This window comes from Ciconia boyciana, chromosome 1 (genome assembly GCF_034638445.1).
Source record: "Ciconia boyciana chromosome 1, ASM3463844v1, whole genome shotgun sequence".
NCBI lineage: Eukaryota > Metazoa > Chordata > Aves > Ciconiiformes > Ciconiidae > Ciconia > Ciconia boyciana.
In genome coordinates, this window is record NC_132934.1 from 7,541,937 (window position 1) to 7,560,034 (window position 18,098).

The 18,098-nt window shown below is 40.8% G+C and overlaps 2 protein-coding genes across 12 annotated transcripts in view; one reads left to right on the forward strand and one right to left on the reverse strand.

Annotated features, from left to right (window-relative positions):
• Positions 1-66: 66 nt before the first annotated feature.
• On the reverse strand, positions 67-14,706 carry NUDT5 (nudix hydrolase 5). Of its 10 annotated transcripts, none has more exons than XM_072857910.1 (12): positions 14,532-14,706; positions 12,527-12,631; positions 10,202-10,291; positions 7,959-8,083; positions 6,468-6,535; positions 5,283-5,335; positions 4,477-4,584; positions 3,851-3,946; positions 2,723-2,824; positions 2,261-2,304; positions 1,520-1,573; positions 67-1,230 (listed from the first exon to the last, which is right to left on the reverse strand). In XM_072857910.1, the coding sequence occupies exons 4-12, from the start codon at positions 8,022-8,024 to the stop codon at positions 1,222-1,224; spliced, it is 600 nt and encodes a 199-aa protein (XP_072714011.1). In that variant the 5' UTR covers positions 8,025-8,083; positions 10,202-10,291; positions 12,527-12,631; positions 14,532-14,706; the 3' UTR covers positions 67-1,221. The 10 variants fall into 10 exon arrangements, with proteins under 10 accessions (XP_072714011.1, XP_072713974.1, XP_072713980.1 ...); XM_072857873.1 differs by lacking the exon at positions 2,261-2,304 and adding an exon at positions 14,127-14,271 and having other exon boundaries at positions 79-1,230; positions 14,532-14,705; XM_072857879.1 differs by lacking the exon at positions 2,261-2,304 and adding an exon at positions 14,127-14,271 and having other exon boundaries at positions 79-1,230; positions 14,526-14,705.
• CDC123 (cell division cycle 123) overlaps positions 14,627-18,098 on the forward strand; it is a 34,930-nt gene continuing 31,458 nt past the window's right edge. Inside the window, exons 1-2 of one of the 2 annotated variants that reach the window (XM_072857851.1) lie at positions 14,627-14,906; positions 16,022-16,093. In XM_072857851.1, the coding sequence (XP_072713952.1) occupies positions 14,833-14,906; positions 16,022-16,093 (146 nt within the window). In that variant the 5' untranslated portion in view covers positions 14,627-14,832. The remainder of the gene's footprint in view (positions 14,907-16,021; positions 16,094-18,098) is intronic. The other variant, XM_072857844.1, reaches the window with a different exon arrangement.

Genomic DNA, 18,098 nt, shown 5'->3' on the forward strand with positions numbered 1-18,098 from the left:
CATCAAGCTTTTCTGCTTAGCTGTAATCAATCTTTTTCCCTTTGATTTCACATTTTGATCTCTTCTGTCTTCTCTCATGCTCAACTTTAAAGTAACTTTGCGTTGTGTGTGAAGGTAAGAAAATCCTAAGCAAGTTTTCTGCTTCATTTCTAAGCTAGGAAAATCTTCCTTAGAATGCATGCTCATGCAAATTTATTTCAGAGGCAAGGCTTTTATATTAGCATATGTTTATTACAACTCTTCCATCCTAACCTTTAAGCAGTGGTGGTTGTTTACATAATTAGAAGCAGTTGACTGTGCACAGACATACTGAAGGTTGGTTTGTTTAAAGAGGTACCTAGAAGCAACTAGACTGAACTAAGGTGCTGCCTTGGTCCACGGATGTGTCCTAGGGAGAGGGAGAACTGCAAGGCTGTGTTGTCACGGGCGTGTAAGCCAGCCCACACCTTGAACAGAATCCCCTGGCTGGGTCCTGCACTGTTCTGGGTCTGCACCAGTGGATGTTTTCTTGTTACTGTCCTCATCCTTGTCAGAATCTGTATTTTCTTAGATCAAACCAACCAATTTTCTCTTTCCGGATAGAAGGAAGCAACAGCTTCAGGTCTAAATCGTAAGAGGAAGTTCCTGAAACTGCAGTTTCAAGCACTGCAGCCAGAGCACGCATGCTGTGTCCCTGTGCAGCTGTTGCTGCTCCTGTTGCAGAACGTTACCTGGAGCTGTTGAAAGAATACTGCTCGTGCGTGTGGACGAGAGAGAAGCGCGTGCTCCCTGCTGTCTTCCTTGTTTTGAAGAAGCAGTGTTACAACGCCAACTACAGTTACCGAAGCGCCTTCCTTACACTGAAACATAAGTGCAGTGATGAATACAGTGAGAAATGAGCCATTCTGAAAATTAAATGGCACTTTTATTACGATTATTCTGTCAAGGCTTGATAGACTGAGCAGTTAGAAGAAATGCTTTTTGTCAGTTACATAATTCCAGATAAAAATATCAGAATCATTCCTACAAATACTTTTTTTTTGCTCTACAAGTAAAGCAAAGGACCTTTATTACAAGAAGAGTTATACTTCTAAGCCATCTGAATTGGGCAGTTTTCAAGGAAATTTCTCATCGTCTTATTTTAGAACTTCATAAAAGGAACTTGGAGCGGTTTTTCTGCTGCACGCTTCAGGGCCAATGCATAAGTATAAACCCTGGCATCCACTGCCAGATGTTCTTCTGCTACAAGTTCTGGAAAGAAAGAAAAAAAAAAAAAAGATTGAGACACTGTTAAAACTTATCCTCTACATAAATTTAAGTCCTTGACTAAAATGAAGATGTACAGCATTCCAGACATGAATTCTTAATGCTAACACCTAATGCTATCACTAACTCTTGTTAACCTGGCCAAGTCTCTCACAGCCTTTTGTTTAAGACATAGTATTCTAGGCTGAGAAATGTCATGAGGAGCTATGAGAAGAGAAGCTAAGGGTTTCCTGAAGCTCACGTTAGTGCACTGAATGTGTGAGAAAACTCTTACCATCAATTCTTTGCAGTAGGTCATTCTTTGGAAGTGAAATAACTTCCACAAATTCTAGGAGAGAACAAAAAAAATTTTATGCATCTTTAATTTAGCGAACGGTAGAGGAAGTCTACCTCAGTGTCCTGTTTCTTACAACTTGGAAGGGGAAACAAACTGGCTTAATGCTCATCGCCATCCAAAAGCTGTGAGCCTTCATGTATCACAAAAAGGCCAATTAAATGGGGGAAGGCAGTGACTGGGGTCGTAAAAAACAGGTTTGGCAGAAAGAAACTGGGAAACAGCTGGAAAAACACAGTGTGGCTGACAGCTATGGAGGATAAGACCTTCTCCCTTCTGAGAATGGAAAATATGCTGTTGAGGTGGACTTTGGTTTGGCTTACACTGGTACAGTAATGGATTGTCGATGCATTTGAAGACCAAAAGAGCACAAAGGGTTTGTTCTTGATGAGTTTGTGTTGGCTTACACCTCCCCTGTCTATCTGAATTAGTTGTCTTTGGGGCTTGAGCTACAGCTGTTGTGGACTCAGTAATTTGTATTTCCTGAGACACTGGTGCTATAGGTGCAATACTTGAAGGTAATTGATGCGATAATGCCCCACAGGAATTTTCATGTCCAGGCCAAAGCCAATCATCTCATGCATGTTTGATTCGGGTCAGGAGATTAGCCAAGCCCAAATAAAAAACAATTTTAACTGACATTTTCTAAGTAAAACTTGCCATATGAAGATCACACTTGACCTTACTGTCACTGTGAGCACAGCTATGTAACATACCTCCATCATCTGCAGGTAAAAAAAAAAACAACAAAGTAGCAAGTTACAGATTTTGAAATACACAAGTTTACAAATAAAAAGCATTTTGATAGCTGACTGATCGTGAGTGACACTGTAGTTACTTCCAGGGTCAAGCCACAACTAAGAGGAATATCTAGGTCCACAAGTGCTTATGGCCCTCACTGAAGTTTGGCACCTAAATTTCTCCTTCTGGGTGTGCCAATACCTGACACTTAACATCCAGGCCTCCCCAGTGAATTTAGCAAAGAAACACGGTTCTGCTTATCTAGACTGCAGGATATGATTTGAAGGACGTACTGCATCTAAATCAGCTGGGACAGAACAGATGCAGTGGTAGGAGTAGTTCTTTTCAACCCACTGTTTTGTTGTCCTCTCAGAACTTTCAAATAAATGGTACAAAACTCACCAAGTTTTTGCTTAGGTCTTGTATTCTCAGCCTCATCTCCGTTAATGGTGACGCTCACAATGTGTGTCGTGCTGTTTGACAAACCTGGGTCCAAGCAGAGAGCTGCCAACAAGCACACGTAGAGGTTAATTTTTCAAAAGCAGAAGTCAGATACCTTGATGTTTTAACAAAAGCTTTCACGGAAATATATCTGATACAATAGGAGAACATATATTTGGCAGAAGTTCACGCTGGGAGAGTTGTGAAAAGCTTGTTTTCACATGTTCTTAAAAGTAATGTTTGTCTAACTCTCAGCTCTTTTACAGATTCCTTGTAAGACTTGTTTTCAGCACCTGGGGTTACTTTCCATTCCATAGATTGAAGATTAAACTGTAAACTATAGTTCCCTTATAGACTTCCTCAGCCTATTAAGAGTCTAATCTTGCCGCCACCTGTCTCCATCTCTCTCAGTCCCCAGCAAGCAGTTGTACCGGATAATCAAGAGCCAAGTCTCAACTGTAATGACGTTTACTTGAAATCATATGCAAGTTGCCTCACCTTTCTACCTACCTTCTCAAGTTTTATTTATGATCCTCGTTTTGCCTTCATTTTGTTTTATGTAGGAAGCATTGGATTGGCAACAATCACATTCCAAAGGATCTCTGGATTTACTCCAGTTATTCCCTTCTTTCTGGTTGGAGAACCTGAGTACTGTCACCTCCCCACAGCTGACATGAGGGTGACCTCCGCTCAGACTGCATCATGCAGCTACTTTTTCTGCCTAAGCTCACGGATGTTCCAGCTTAGCTGCTGGAACCAGTTGCTAAGTCCAGCAATTTAGACCTTCATACTAACATGCCAAATCACAGCTTGAATAATTGGTTTTTTTGTAAAGGATCTTAATAGCAAAGTTTTCCCCTATAGACATCAAACTGTTACTGTAGTCCTGTATGTTTGACAGGAGTTCAGCAACTGACTCATAAAGGACCAAAGTCTCATTGGTGCAGCCATGGCATACTGGTCTCTGCTAATCTGCACAGACTTTCCTGCATAGATTTTTCCTTTGGTTTAGAGCATTTTAGACGTTTAGAGTGCCCGTCACAGACAGAATTAGCTTTGGAAAAATTAAAAAAAAAAAAAAGCAAAGACCTGGAGTACATTCAACGACTTCCCCCTTGTACCCAGTTTCTTCCTCCAACTCTCGCAATGCAGCGCTTTCTGCAGTCTCATGTTCCTCAATGAGGCCTGTAAGATAAATAATATACACGAACAATTAAAAAGTTAGCACTTAACAGCAACACCCATCCCAAGATCCAGTCCAGCTTTACAAATGAGGTGAAACATTGTCACTACCCTAATTTTACAGAGGGGTGTACTGAGGCGTTAGGAAGGACTCCAGTTTCAGGATTCATCATGCTGCTGCCCATGTCCTCAACTAATTATCTACAGGAGCATGCTACTTTCCCAGGAAACGGCATTCATACTCGCCTGAGGGAAAGAAGCCAAATGCTTCGGCTCTTAGAGAAAGGAGGAGTGGAGGGAAATGCAATATTCTACTACCAGACTACTGTGCAAAATGTCTCCAATCTGCTAAAATGAACTTATTTTGTATTCTTCATTATCAAACATTCCTATTTCTGAATAGCACTCTGAGCTACAGAGCTCACCACAGTTTTCTGGTTAGAGCTACTTCATTAAGGTTGACACTCCACGCACATCTAAACACACTTAACTGTCAGCTTTATGTGACTCATCCTAATGTTTCAGTCACTTACCCGCAGGAAATTCCAAGCAATAGCCGTTAATTGGGGGCCTGAACTGTTTCACTAGGACAATGCAGTCGTAGTGGAGAGTTCTCTGTAGTACAGCGATCACTGCTACACCTACAAATAGCGATGGAAGACACAAGTACATAGTATTTAAGTATAGCAGAATATGAGTATTTAGTGCTAGGTCTGGACAGGAATCCAAGTACTGTTACTCTGAGCATTGAACATGTAGACACCTGCTCCAGAATCCTGAACTATGAATTTAAGCTCTTTATATCACACATGGTGAGAGATAAAAGCCCAAAACGGGATCTTCAAACTACCCCAGCAAACGAGAGGCATGTGTACCAAGCAAGAGCGAGCCTTAGCCCACCAACATCTAGGGAAGGGCTCTCTTGCCTGCAGAGACTGTTTGGAAGGCATTGTCTGGAACCCCCTCCTACACTCCTTTCATGGCTAAATCATGTCCTTCTTTTGCCCAAGGAGAACTGTATCCCTAGCCCCTAACAGCAGACCCAATTCATCAGTCTGTGAGCTACCCTGTATCAGGGCATCCATCGTGTCTTTGAAATTGCTCTATTGTTCTAAAGTGAATACAATGATCTTGGGAAAACACTCCTACCAGTAAGGTTCTGATTCTTCAGCACTGAAGTTAGCATTTCATTAGCTCAGGGGTATAGCAAGCTCTGCTGAGCTATTTGCTCCGCACCCTCATTCATTCAGAAATAGATTGGCTCCAACTCTGCACTATGAGTTTATCAGAAAAACTTTCACAGGAAAAAATGCAAACAAAAAAGTCACCAATGTCTTACCATGAGCTGAAACACCCTTTTTGTTGCCAGTACGCTTTACCGTTTCCCAAGTTCTGTTTAACAGAGAGAAAAGAATAAAATAATACATTAAAAGGAACAATATCCATTTTATTTGTAAGTCGTCTTCTACCCTTGCTACTGTCATTTAAAAGCAAAATATACCATCCCACAGTGAGGGCCCATAAGAAAACAGCTGGTCTTAGGCAAGCCCTGTCATGTACTGGCACTATAAAATGTCTGTAGTGTAATTTTGTTTGGCCTACTTAAAGGAGGGAGTGAGAAAGACATAAATGATTGTCACAGAACAGGCAAGTCTTATAAAAGTGGTCCCGGAAAAGTGCGAAGTAAAGCAATTTATATATTAACCATGTCAGATTTTGAAAGAGTTTTATAACAAGACCACGTGCATTCTATCTTTTATCTTGCTTTTGCATAAGGTTTATAGCGTAAGTTACTGTGAACTCTCAGCCCAGTTACTTGAGCACACGAGGAGCACACAGGCAAGCAAGACCAAAGCTTCTCTCTCAAAATAAGCAATGGATGAATAAAAACCAAAAATCCACCAGCAATAAAAATCCTTTCACAAAAGCTCCAATCTTTGCTATTTTTTAAAAGGATACTTTGCTGATGAACTGGGAGGCACTAGAGAAAGCAATCAGTACAGGATCTAATACATTAAGAGGAGGGAAGTAAAGCCATGTTGTCACATCTAGATAAGTACAGCAAAACTACAGCATGGAAAAGAATTGTAGAGGCGTGATAATATACAAGAGGACAGTAACTTGTCAATAGTATGCAAGATCCAGCCCCATCAGCAGAGAAAAAGAAGCCCTTAATGAAGAACCAGAAAAGCCACGGGACGGACTCTCTGATCATCACAGTCTACTTGCACAGCTAGAACTTGCTTCTGCATAGTGTCTTTACAAGGAACAGAAAATGCAAGGTAAACCAGGCTCCAACGTGCCCAAAAGAATTTAGGAGCCAAATTTGATCCCACAGGCTAGCACATCTACAAGAGTAAGATTTTTTTTTCTCTGAACAGTACGAACTATAAAGGAATTGCACAATGAATAGATCTCATCTTGTGTTGAGTAACAGGTTTGTAATGCTCACGTTCTCTAGTCTGGGGCTAGTCCGTACAATTGGGAACATTATAGGAATCTGAAATGCCAGAGAGGCAATTACCTGGTTTTACCAAAGGGATCAGTATAAGTTGTTTCTTCAAGCTTCAACCATTTTCTTTCTACAATTACCTAAAATAAAGAATTATTTGTTAAATACATTATAAGATTAATCCCAAAGATACCTGGGGGCTAAGGGGCAAAACAACACAACTATTTTGGGATTCTTTTGAAGACAAAATCTCAGCATCAGAATACATGCAGGAACATGCAACAACATTCCTGTAGCCATTATGTAAAAAGCACATTTACTCCAAGTTCCTGAATAGGAATAGAAAATAAGCCCAGTAGCTTTTCTTAATGTGACTTTTATAACCATGTTTCAATGAATTCAGTGGGATTTTATGTACTGGAAAGTCCTCATCTTTTTTAGAAGGGTTTTGCAAAGATCATGTTTCAGCTGAAAAAGGGTCACTAGTCTGCACAGACTTTAGCTATGCTGGTGATTCCGAGTGCCCACTTACCAGAGAGCATGGCCTAATAACTAAGCATGCAAGACTGAAATCCAAACTATTTTGAAACTTTTCTTGCCGTGATCTCAGACTGTGGCTTTGGGTAACTGTTTTCTGTAACTGCGAGCAGTGATACATACCTGCCCTTTTAGGATTTCTGAGAGCTGCTGATTCAGTGCTTGGCATCAACATTATTACAAAATGTCTTTTCTGAGCTAAATGAGTTTATTTGCCCTGTGATGTTCCCTCATCTATTATGTAATTCCTTTAAAAGGGAAAAATCCCTAGGTATTAGCCCAGCAGTTTACTACTTTTACTGTAACTTGTATTTTAAGCTTTGCTAAAGGTATAGGCAGACAAGAAGTTTGTCTCCAGAATTTTGTATCAAGTTGGCCATAGGTCTGACCACAGAAATCAGAAGTAATCAGTAAGATGAACAAATCACTTCCTATTGTCTAACAAGACACACTGCTGACAGCAATGGAGCAAGCAAAAGCAAGGGGAAAAGAGGATCTGGGAAAAACCCCGCAACATTAAATCGTAGCAAAGGATGAAGTCCAAGAGGCCATTCATGCGGTTGGCACACTACAGTCCTCTAGTGCAGGACAAGGAGCAAATAGGGCCCGTGTGGCCATGTAGACCTTGAACTTAAAACTGAGACATTCACCAACTCAAAAAAGAATATAGAGAAATGAAATGTAGTATATGATGCAGTATATGATGTACTCTATAACTAGAGTACAGAAGCACAGTACAGCATCAGCCGGGGACAGAAGGCAAATCAGAAGTGATTCAGGTGTCCAGTAAATTATAACTGAGCTGGATGAACTCACGTAAGTCTTAAAATGTGTTCTTCACAACAAATATTTTGCTAGGCAATTGAAATAACAATAGCACTCCTATGGTTGTAAACGCAGCTATACATATTGTACATGCAGGAGTTTTGGCATTTACTTTGGAAAGTATAGTATTTCTACATAACAGGAATTGGAAAAGGAGATCTATGTGTTCTCAAAAGGGCTTTCTAATGGCTTTGTACTCACAAAAACAGCAGGAAAGGAGAAAATGAAGTATATTATGCTCATTACAGGTACAAGAAGTAATTCCATTTGGAAGCATTCAGGTGTATTTTAAATAGCTTTGTATTCACTCCTGAATCACTGCAGAACTGGAGTACAGGAAGATCCAAAAGAGAAAGAGATTAAAATCAAGTTCCATTGGTTGTCCAAGGAGAGGAATAGATATACTTCAGTTAAGTAAACACAGCCAAATGTTTTGTGTTAAATAATTTTTTTAAACATTGCAGAGAACACAAAGGACTAAATTATTGATCGTGGTCCCATACTGCTGCAGCATTCAACAGAACTGGCAGATCATTATCCCTGTCACCAAGTCATCATTTGCTAAGCGGAAAGGGGAAAATGGCTGAAATCAGAACCACATCACTGTCCCCAGGAATCTTAGAGGAAAAAGAAATCCCTAGTCCGTAAGAAATTAGACCTATCCACGCTCCAAAAAGGAAAAAAAAAAGGGAAAAAAAAAAGGAAAAAAGTAGGTTTTATGTGTACAAAACAAACAACATCAACCAAAGTGTTCTGTTTTTAATCAGATATTCCTAAGTACAGCTTCTGGCCTCTACTGTCATGGAGCAATAATTAAAAAGTACTATAGGACATGTAGCATAGATATTTACAATGGAAGTGTTCCACAATCCTCTAAAGTTTGGTGAAACTCTTGATGCTAACAGCCTACAGGGCAAGAAAACTGAGAGTTGCCAGGTTTCCCTAGAAGAAAAAGAGAATTTTGTCACCCGCCTCGTCGGGTGCACAATTAAAACCTGCGGAAGCTGGCCCAGAAGCAGAACTTCTGCTTTGCTAAATCCCGTACTTCGGGCCTAAGGACACTTTGCAGGATGTGTTGCACTTACCATACTCAGTTTTAGAACAAGTTATTTTTATTGCTTTATCTCTTACTTCGATGGGCAAATAACATCTCCTTTTGCTTACAACAGCCTGCCTGTGGGTTCCCAGAAACAGGAAGAAGGAAATAAGATCAGTCGCTACTTTCATGGACTAAGACATTCCAACATCAGACCACGTAGTTACTGGAGAGTTACAGAACCACTTTTAATATACAGGCCACTGGCAGAGGCACAGTAAATACCCTCCTGTGTTAATCCCACTAAATGACTGAAAAAACTAAATAGCTTAAAATACGTAAGATCTAATTACAAACTTCCAAGGACACCAAAGAGTACAATATTCCAAAGGAGAAGAACTAGGATGCATTATAGAAAAAAAAAAAAAGACGATAAAATGAAAACGTTACCTGCAAAAACACAGGTCTTAATAGGAAACCCAAAAAGCTTACAAAAATGAAACCCGTTATGCTTGAGAAATATTGATATTAAAAACACACCAAAAGGGAAAAGCCATAAATATATCCCAACAATGTGAGCCTCTTCTTTCCTGAAAAAGTTTTGTACCTTGAAACGGAAAGAAATTACAACACTGTGTTCATTCCAAGGAAAGAATGCTGGATAAAGGAAACTACATTTGTGTTATAACAACAGCATGATGCTGTTGCCAAACCTGCCTTTAACACCAAAGATTAACTTTTAAGAATTCACTTAAAAGAGAACAGAAACAAATATAGGCAGTTTAAATTAGGGTGAAAGTGCTCCTAATAAGCACCCAGAAGTATCTCCAAATTCCTTCCTCAGGACCTGATATTTTCTGATTCTGTGAAGATGCAAGCACAATATTTTTGAAAAAATCTTACTACCTCCTTACTAATGTCTCTAGAACAGCAATTATCTAAATTCAAACCCTTTCAGAAAGCATCGAAGAAGGTACAATCCTAAATGTTAAGGCAACTCTTAGTGGTTCATCGTCTTAAAGGAACAGAAAACAAGGCTGAGTTTCATGATCCACTGATTTGTATAGTCTCTCAGAGGTATCAGCATTATTTCTGAACATTGAAAGCGGCCTGAACAGACAATAAAAGAAACAGCTGCAAAATAAAAAAAAAAAAAAAGAAGCTTAAAATAATGCAACACTGTAGATTTCTCTCTCCCCATTGAAAATTTGTATGATTATTTCAACAAAGAGCAATGCCACCTTTTTAAAACGCTCTGACCATCAGGAAGAAGTGTTTTGTCTATTGAATAGATTTTCCAAACATACAGCATCTATAGCATTTCTTACTCTGCACTCACAAACATTCTGATCAGTCTCAAATAATTGTTATTTAACAACAAAATGTGTCAAAACCAAGCATGTTATACCTCTTCTTTAAGGACGAATTGTCTAGCAGTTTTTGGAACTTCTGCAGATGTCTCAGCTGCCATTTTCAGGAATGTCAGGCTTTTCCCCTCCTGTGCAAAGTCCAGATTACCATGAAACAAAGTCAATATTTGCTTTCAGAGTAAAGTTAAAAGGTTCATTTCTGCATTCTAAATTAACAAATAAAACTTGCTGGAGAAAGTTAGGGACGTGTGATGGCAAGTGCAATTCACATTTTCAGCTCCACCTGATGGTTTCAGAGTCAAATAACTCAAAGGAGAAGCGGAAGTTTGGATCAAATCCCTGACTGACTTAGTTGTAGCAGTCCTATTGGCTGCCAAGTAACTATGCTGACTGAAGACACCCTCCTTAACTATTCAAAGGTCAGACACACACAGAGACAAAATTGATCCATTTCAGTCAAATTGTTTCATTCTGATCTGGGTGAAGTGCTCTGTCAACACAGCATTACCACAACAGGACTACGCACTCCACTGTGAAAGTGGGAAAAAACCTTATACCAAGAGGACTTCAGTGGTAAAAATCATCTGCTATTGAGAAAGAATCAGAACTAGAACCTATCTCCACTCTACACACATCACAAACACACACGTAAATGACTCAATCCAAAAAAACAAGGTCAAAAAGTTCCCTGTGTGTTGCAAGTCTAGGTGGCACATGGAGTTAGCGTGACCAAAGCATGTCAGTCTCTCTTATTGGGAATGATGTGGCTAACACTGTGCAAAAGGCAGTTGAATATACGCCCAAAGCCAGGCTCTGTACCTGCAGCTCAATGCCTCCACCTGCATCCTAACGCTCCCTAGGAAGATAAGACTGTCCACTCACGCTCTCAATCCAGTTCTAGCTAAAAGGCACACCAGGCAGCAGAAAAATATGATGCATTAGAGATTCACCATTAGTCCCCTGTCTCACTGTGGAGCTACGGGGCACTTTCAGCACAGAAACTCTTATTCCAAGGAAGCTCATCTCTGATATTAAGTTGTAATACTGAAGTCCTGAAAATCAGCATGAATCATTAACAAAAAGACAGTGTAAAAAAGCAAACCAGCTCCACCAGGAGACACGAGATAATCTTAAAGATCTCTATGATTCTTAGCGTTGATGGTTGTAAACTTTCTACAAAGTCAACAGGAATCTTTCCGTTGACTTCAACTAGGGTTTAATAAGGCTCTGCAGGTTCTCTAGCAATGAACAATACCAGAAGTGAGTGATCACCTTCTCTGTCATACTCAATTTTAGCACTTTCATTTTTTACTTCATCTTTATCCTTTTATGATAACATGTGCTGCACATTTGTGAAACAGTTAAGAGCATGTGGCAACAATCAGCTTTCTTACATATTAGATTTGCATTTAATACCACAAAGTAGTTAAGAGGCATAGGTAGTACAAAATATTTCTGTTTATCAGCAGGATTAAAATGTACATAAATCCATTTCCACAGTATGTACACAGGGCAGGCTCCTTCTTAGGTCTTAAAACAGTCTTGTTGGATGAAGTAGGTCATAGTGGTCAATCATTCAAATTGTCTTTTTGTAACATAAATCCTGGAAAGGAACCCTGGCTTATTAAATCCCATTTTGTTCTTTCAAAAACATGTTATATAATCCTTTCTTAAAGCAATGAAGCTCCATCTTAAAACTACGTAGGTTTACTATCTACCTTATTACTATTCAAGGAAAAACTCTCTTGGAATCTCACTTGCTTATCTTCCAATTTCTGTCACATGCTAGCTCAGTTAGCTGTCACCCGTTTGTTCTTGAGCCAGCAATGTCTCAAACTCTCTTCACTTACAATTTAAGAGCTGTAGCTGGACAACGGCCACGGTATCTTGCTGTGACTCTAAAATACAAGATCAAGCTTTCCACCAAACTTATGCAAAAGAAGCACAGCCCAGCATAGCAGTTCCAAGAGGTTCCTGGTCATCCAGAAGAAACAGTCAAAGGAGGCTCTGTGTGATGCCCGAAGTATCCAGTTTTAAAAACATAGAACCCTCACATACCTAGCTACAACAAATTCACCTCCTATGTTTGGAAAGAATCATAGCCTTTTTGATTGACAATATAAAATATCAAGAGAGTAGATAGTGAACCATATCCTTGTTAAACTTTTTTTTTTGATCGGGCTGACTAAGTCTTCCTCTTTTAGTCTCCCCTCGTAGGAAATCCTGTTCCATAGATCAGACTAATCCTTCTACATCAACTTGCAAGTATCAGTGTACCTTTCTCAAACGCAGATTACCACAGTTGTACCCTAAATCCCACAAGCAGCTATAGTAATGGTTTGTACGACAGTATTAATACTTACCTGTATCAGTTACAAATACATACTAGAAGCTCATCTCATGGCAGAAGCTCTTTTCAACACAGCTTGCTCTCTTCTGCAGTGGAGAGACTCCAGGGTGGCTTGCGACTTAAAATAACAAAAAATTACACAGCTTTAGTGGTTTGAATTATCACTAAAATCTAAAACAGGTGAAAACGAGAGGAAGACTCATCTAGCTCAGCTTCTGTAGTTCTGGTCTCCTCCACAAGTGGGTGCAATAACTCTATGTATGAGTGACATTTTAAAAAGTTCCACCAAAAAAGTAATTTTTTCCAAATTCAGTTGACTGTACAGAAGTGAGAATTGCTGCCGTTAGAAAGCTGAAATACTACTTGCTTAAATGAAGGCTGCAATCCTGGTACCTCACATTAGTCATACTGTCAAGGGTCCAATGCCTTTTGTTCATAAACAAAATTAGCTGCAACTGAAAATTAAACTTAATGCTACAACGTGATGTTTCTAAAGCCCTATGTTAGTTTCAGAATAGACCCTGTCTCGCAGCCCTCAGACAGGAAGGTTATTCTATCTCATAAAATTACCACTGCATCATTTGAGTTAAAAATGCAACACAGCTCACACAGCAGCCTGGGAACCTGACTTACAATTACGTGAACTCTATGAATATAAATTTTTAACAGTTATCAGTGCAATTTTAAGAATATGTCAAGGTGTCCACGTTTATCAGCCTTCTTAGCATGAATCAACTGGAACTATAAATTATGGAAAAAAAAAGTTTGGCCCGCTTCTACCTTCTCTGATGATTTTTGTGGCTAGTATTACAGGCTACTACAGGCAAACCATGCTACTTGTTCCGTTTCTTTCATGTGGGGGTCAAACTCAGACCTGAAAAAGGTGTACCATTTATAAAAGGTGTAACTTTATTCCCGTTGCTTATTCCCTTATTGAATGGCTTCCTTTCAAGGCAACATCCAACCATTCCACAGTTTCCAAATTATCCTTCCCAGGAGTTAAAATCTTAAGTCAACTGAGGCCTGTGAATCAGCTTAGAGTAGCCAAGCTACTGGGGCTTTACATTAACCTATCCAAGACAGGACAGTTGGATTGGCTTTTCTAAATCACTTTTCAAAATATTCTCTGACCCAAACTATACATCCCAGCTGGCAGCAACCAGATTTAATGGAAGCTCAGCAATGGTGTCCTAAGGCAAGCTCAAGATAAAACAAAATACAGGATTTCTTATAAAGAATGAGCAAAAGGGACACTGGCAGTGTTTTACGCACGATTTAACCAACAGCATGCTGAGACACATGCGCTAAAGATAAACATCACTAAAAGCTCCTAAGTCACTTTAAATTCGCTGCCATCAGTCAGTGCACTTGTGCTTCAGCAATATGATTCTAGCAACAAAATCAATTAATTAGCAGAAGTTGACGGGAGAGAGGGAAATGGAAAAAGTGGGGAAAATGTTTCATTTTTGTCATGGTATTTCGCAGCGGGGATAACCCACTCAGAACCAAATACAATATGGATAAATAACTGGTTCTCGCCCTGCAGAACAGACAACAAAGACTATCTTGCACAAGCAAAAGAGGGTTAGCAGCATCTCCATATTGTTATCAACCTTCCAGACAACCGATGTGTGAGGGCTTGGGGAGACAGCCTCAAACGGCAGACGCGAGAGCATCTGAGGAAAGCATCGGATGGAAACGACTCGGCCCTCCACGCAGGGGACACACAGGCACAGAGACGACGGCAGAACCACTGGGCTTAAAAAGAACGTATTGTTCAGTTATTACTTGACTCTCCCCAAAATAAAATTAAACGCAGCCCTGCTTGAGGAGACAGAGGAAGCTCTGTCGCTGTAAAGCTGCGTTACGACGCTGGAGAGATGCAGTCTTACACAAGCACATGCAAAGCGAGAAAGCAAAACCTGCTAGGCGGGAAAAACACCCGCAGCTTCCCTAAGGCCACCCCTGTTTTCAACGTAACCACTTGGAAACCCTCCGCTCGGGCCACGCACACGTACGAGGCCAGGAGAGCGGCCCGGCAGCTGAGGGGAGCCGCCACCGCGGGAGGGGGCGGTGAGGTCGGGGGCGGCCGGGCGGGACCGGCACCGGGCAGCGCTGAGGAGAGGCGAGCCGAGACGAGGCGGCAGCAGGGTGCGCCGCTGAAGCGGGGCCGGGTGGCGCCGCGCCGTGTGCGCCGCCGATAGCGGGCCGGACGGCACCGAGAGCTGCGGGGGAGGTTCCGGACGGAGCGGGAGCTTCCGGGAGCAGCGGGGCAAAGCGGGCCGAGCCGGGCCGGACCGGGTTGGGTTGAGGGGGAGGATGAAGAAGGAGCAAGTTGTGCACTGTCAGTTCTCCGTGTGGTACCCGCTCTTTCGGGCCGTCACCATCCGCAGGTGAGGGGCGCGGTGTGGGGCTGGGGGCGGCTGGGCCCTGGCGGTGTGGGGCTGGGGTGGGTGTAGGCCTAGGCCGGGCGAGGGACTGGGAGAAGCGGGTGTGGGGGAGCTGTTTGGGGTGGAGGCGGGGAGGTGTGTAAGGCTGAGTTGGGAGGGAGATGGAGAGGTGTGTGGGGCTGGGTTGGGTTGGAAATGGGCTTGTATTGGGGCAGGGTTGGGTGGGGTGTAGGGGACCTGCGGGGCAGAGCTGGGATGGAGGTGAGGAAGGTTTCATCGAGCCGTCAGCTGGAGTCCCAGGAGCTGGGGTCTCGTCCCTGCACCCTGAGGGGGTGTTTTGGGCAGCCCCAGGGACAGGCCAGTGCTCCCTGCTCTCCTTCTGGGACTCTGTGCTGAGCACCAGCAGATATGCACATCACTGCTCTTCCCGCTTGGTTGCTGAAAGAAACTGAGACTGAACGCACTCAAACCAAGTGGCTGACTTTGCATTTCCGTGTATTTCTGGAAGCTGTAGCAAATTCTGCAGTTTCTAAGGTGCTGCTGCAGGTCACGAGATGGTTACCAGAACTACCAGTAACTCAGGAAAGTCAAGCTCAAGGTAGTTGCCCTGTTGGATCAAAAAGTGCTGACATCAGACTTTTAGTAATCAATGCATTTAATCTTTTATGGGTTTTAGTGTTTAGTATATGCATATTTTTGGTAAGTTTAGTGATAGCCCTGCATTTTTGGAACATTCGAGTGGTATAGGCAAATTTTGGTTTGGATCTTAGAAGAGAAGCTTTAGTTGAGCAACACATTTTCTCCCCCTCACTGGCCACACACAGTCTTTCTTTGAATTTCTTAGAGCTTTGAAGGAGTGGGGCATTTTTGTGCATTTCGTCTAAGATTTTTGCCTCTTTCCCCTCTACTTCCCTGGAGGAAAAATGGGCACTGCATTTTGGGAAGGGATGAGAGGGGAGAAAGAGAAATGGGTTTTTTTTGTAGTGTTGGAGAATAAAACATACTGTTAGTGAGGTATGTTCTATTAAAAAACAAATTCTTTTTATTAAACTCTTGTTATTATTTTAACAAGTAATATTAATAATAAATTATTTAAAAAATGCTCATGTTTCTTCCAGTGTTATACTTCCCCTACCAGACAATGTGAAAGAATATTTGCTGGATGATGGAACGCTTGTGGTTTCTGGAAGGTAAAGACTGTTTTCCCCCTACCCTCCAAATATTAATACTATTTTATATTCACAGCTCTATTTTGTATACACATATTATATTTTGCATAATGAGTTTTTAAATTTGACCAGTCTGGCTGCAGTAAACCTTATACTGTATGAGCAGTTATGACTGTTGCTGTTAGTAAAACTTGACTTGCTGGTGCCTGATGCAGATCCTAAAACCTATGTAATACACATCATTCTAGACCAAGTGGAGACAGTTATTTTTTTCTCTGTCTTTCCTTGCGGAGTCTACCAGTCTCGGGTGCACAGCCTGCTGGTTTGTATTTGGTTCCTTTGATACGGTTAGCTCCAGTTCAGAGGCTTGACCTGTCCCATGCCATTCACATGCCTGCTGCTTTGTCCAGGGGTGAAGTGACATTACCTGAGTTTAATTCTCAATAAGATAAGCTATATATAAAATCTTAGTAATTATTGAGTTTGTGTAATAATTTGCATACATATAAACCATGCATATGACAAGGCTGAATGTCATGTATGTATACCTATGCCAAGATTTTGGATGGAGAAGAATGAGATGGATAGATATGAGAAACAATTGGTAAGAACCCAGGCCTTGTTCTTAGTTTTCTGCTTAGAATCTCACTGTATGGCTTCTTTGTAAAATGGTTATTGCATGCATACATCTTGTTAATGTTCAGATGCAGAAGTGGGTCCACACTCCATCATCTCCTAACTGGTAGTTTGCCTCTCATAATTAGGCTGTGAGTGTAAGGGAGCTATGTCTAATTTCTCAGGAATCAATTATATAAAATTGAAGCTGTTTAAACACCTTGCAAAGATGAAAGGTCTTTTTTAAATTTAAAATTCCTTTTTTTTTTTTTTACTAAAAGGTATCCAGAGAATTAGAATTGTTTTTTAAACCATTTTGGATAAGAAGTAATATTGTCACTTGCTTCTGCAGTGTTGTGCAACTTATTTAGCGGCACCCATTTATTTTTTTAATAAGCCTTCAGAAAAGCTGAAACTGAGGGTTTGACTTTACAGCTATGTTATACAAATGATTTCTGCTGTCTTCAATGGAATAATGGACAGCTGTATAATTAACTTAAATTACATTTTTTGAGATGTTTCCAATTTAAAATCCCTTTTAGAAACCAGTTTTTCTCCGAGTTGAACTTTCTTAGCTAGAAGCGAATGTGATCTTCTTGCAGTCAAGGCCAAGATAGCTTTTAATCTTCACTGAACTGGTATCTGACCTCTAGATCTCAAAAGCTGAATTGATAGTTTAATCCCTATGGAAGTGCATTAAAGGACTGCAGAGACTTAGCTTGTTGAAGAGTTGACTTTTGGCAGGGACATGCATTTGAACTTACCCTGCTTGCTACACTGACTTGCTGTGAATAAGTCTTCTTCAGGAGCTTGGTCTTCTCCTTGAAGATCTTCACACTCAGTTATATTGGCTAAAGAACTTCAAAAGTCACCTAAAACATCAAAGGAATATTTGCAATCAAGTGCTTTCTCCCAGATATGCTAATGTTTACAACAGCAGATCTCACCTGTGTAGGAAAAGGAACTTTTCAGGAAGAAGCTAATGACTGCGTATCCACTTTCCTTAGGAACTTCTTTTCTGTGTGTGGAGTGTGAGGACATGTTCTTTTCATAGTCAGAAATTCACAGGTCAACATCTGAAACTCAAGTTTTTTTAAATTTTTACTTGGAAAAGGAGTATGGAGGCAAAGCATTATTTAAATTGAACTTCTTTAAAAAAAAACGTTTAAGTTGTGGTTCTGTGACAGTACGGTAAAGTTGGAAAAGAATGATTAATAGGGTGTTGGGAAGCTTCAATTATGGTGTTTTCAGAGCAGAAAGTGATCTGCTAATTTGAAAGAAGCAAAGTATTTTGGGTAGGGCCCAAGTCTAATGCCAGGGTGTTTAGTCTTCAGTTTTCTGTATTGGCTTGCTCTGTTTTTTGTCTGCCAGGGGTTTTGAGGCTTAATCTTCTTACAAAAACATTTTGAGA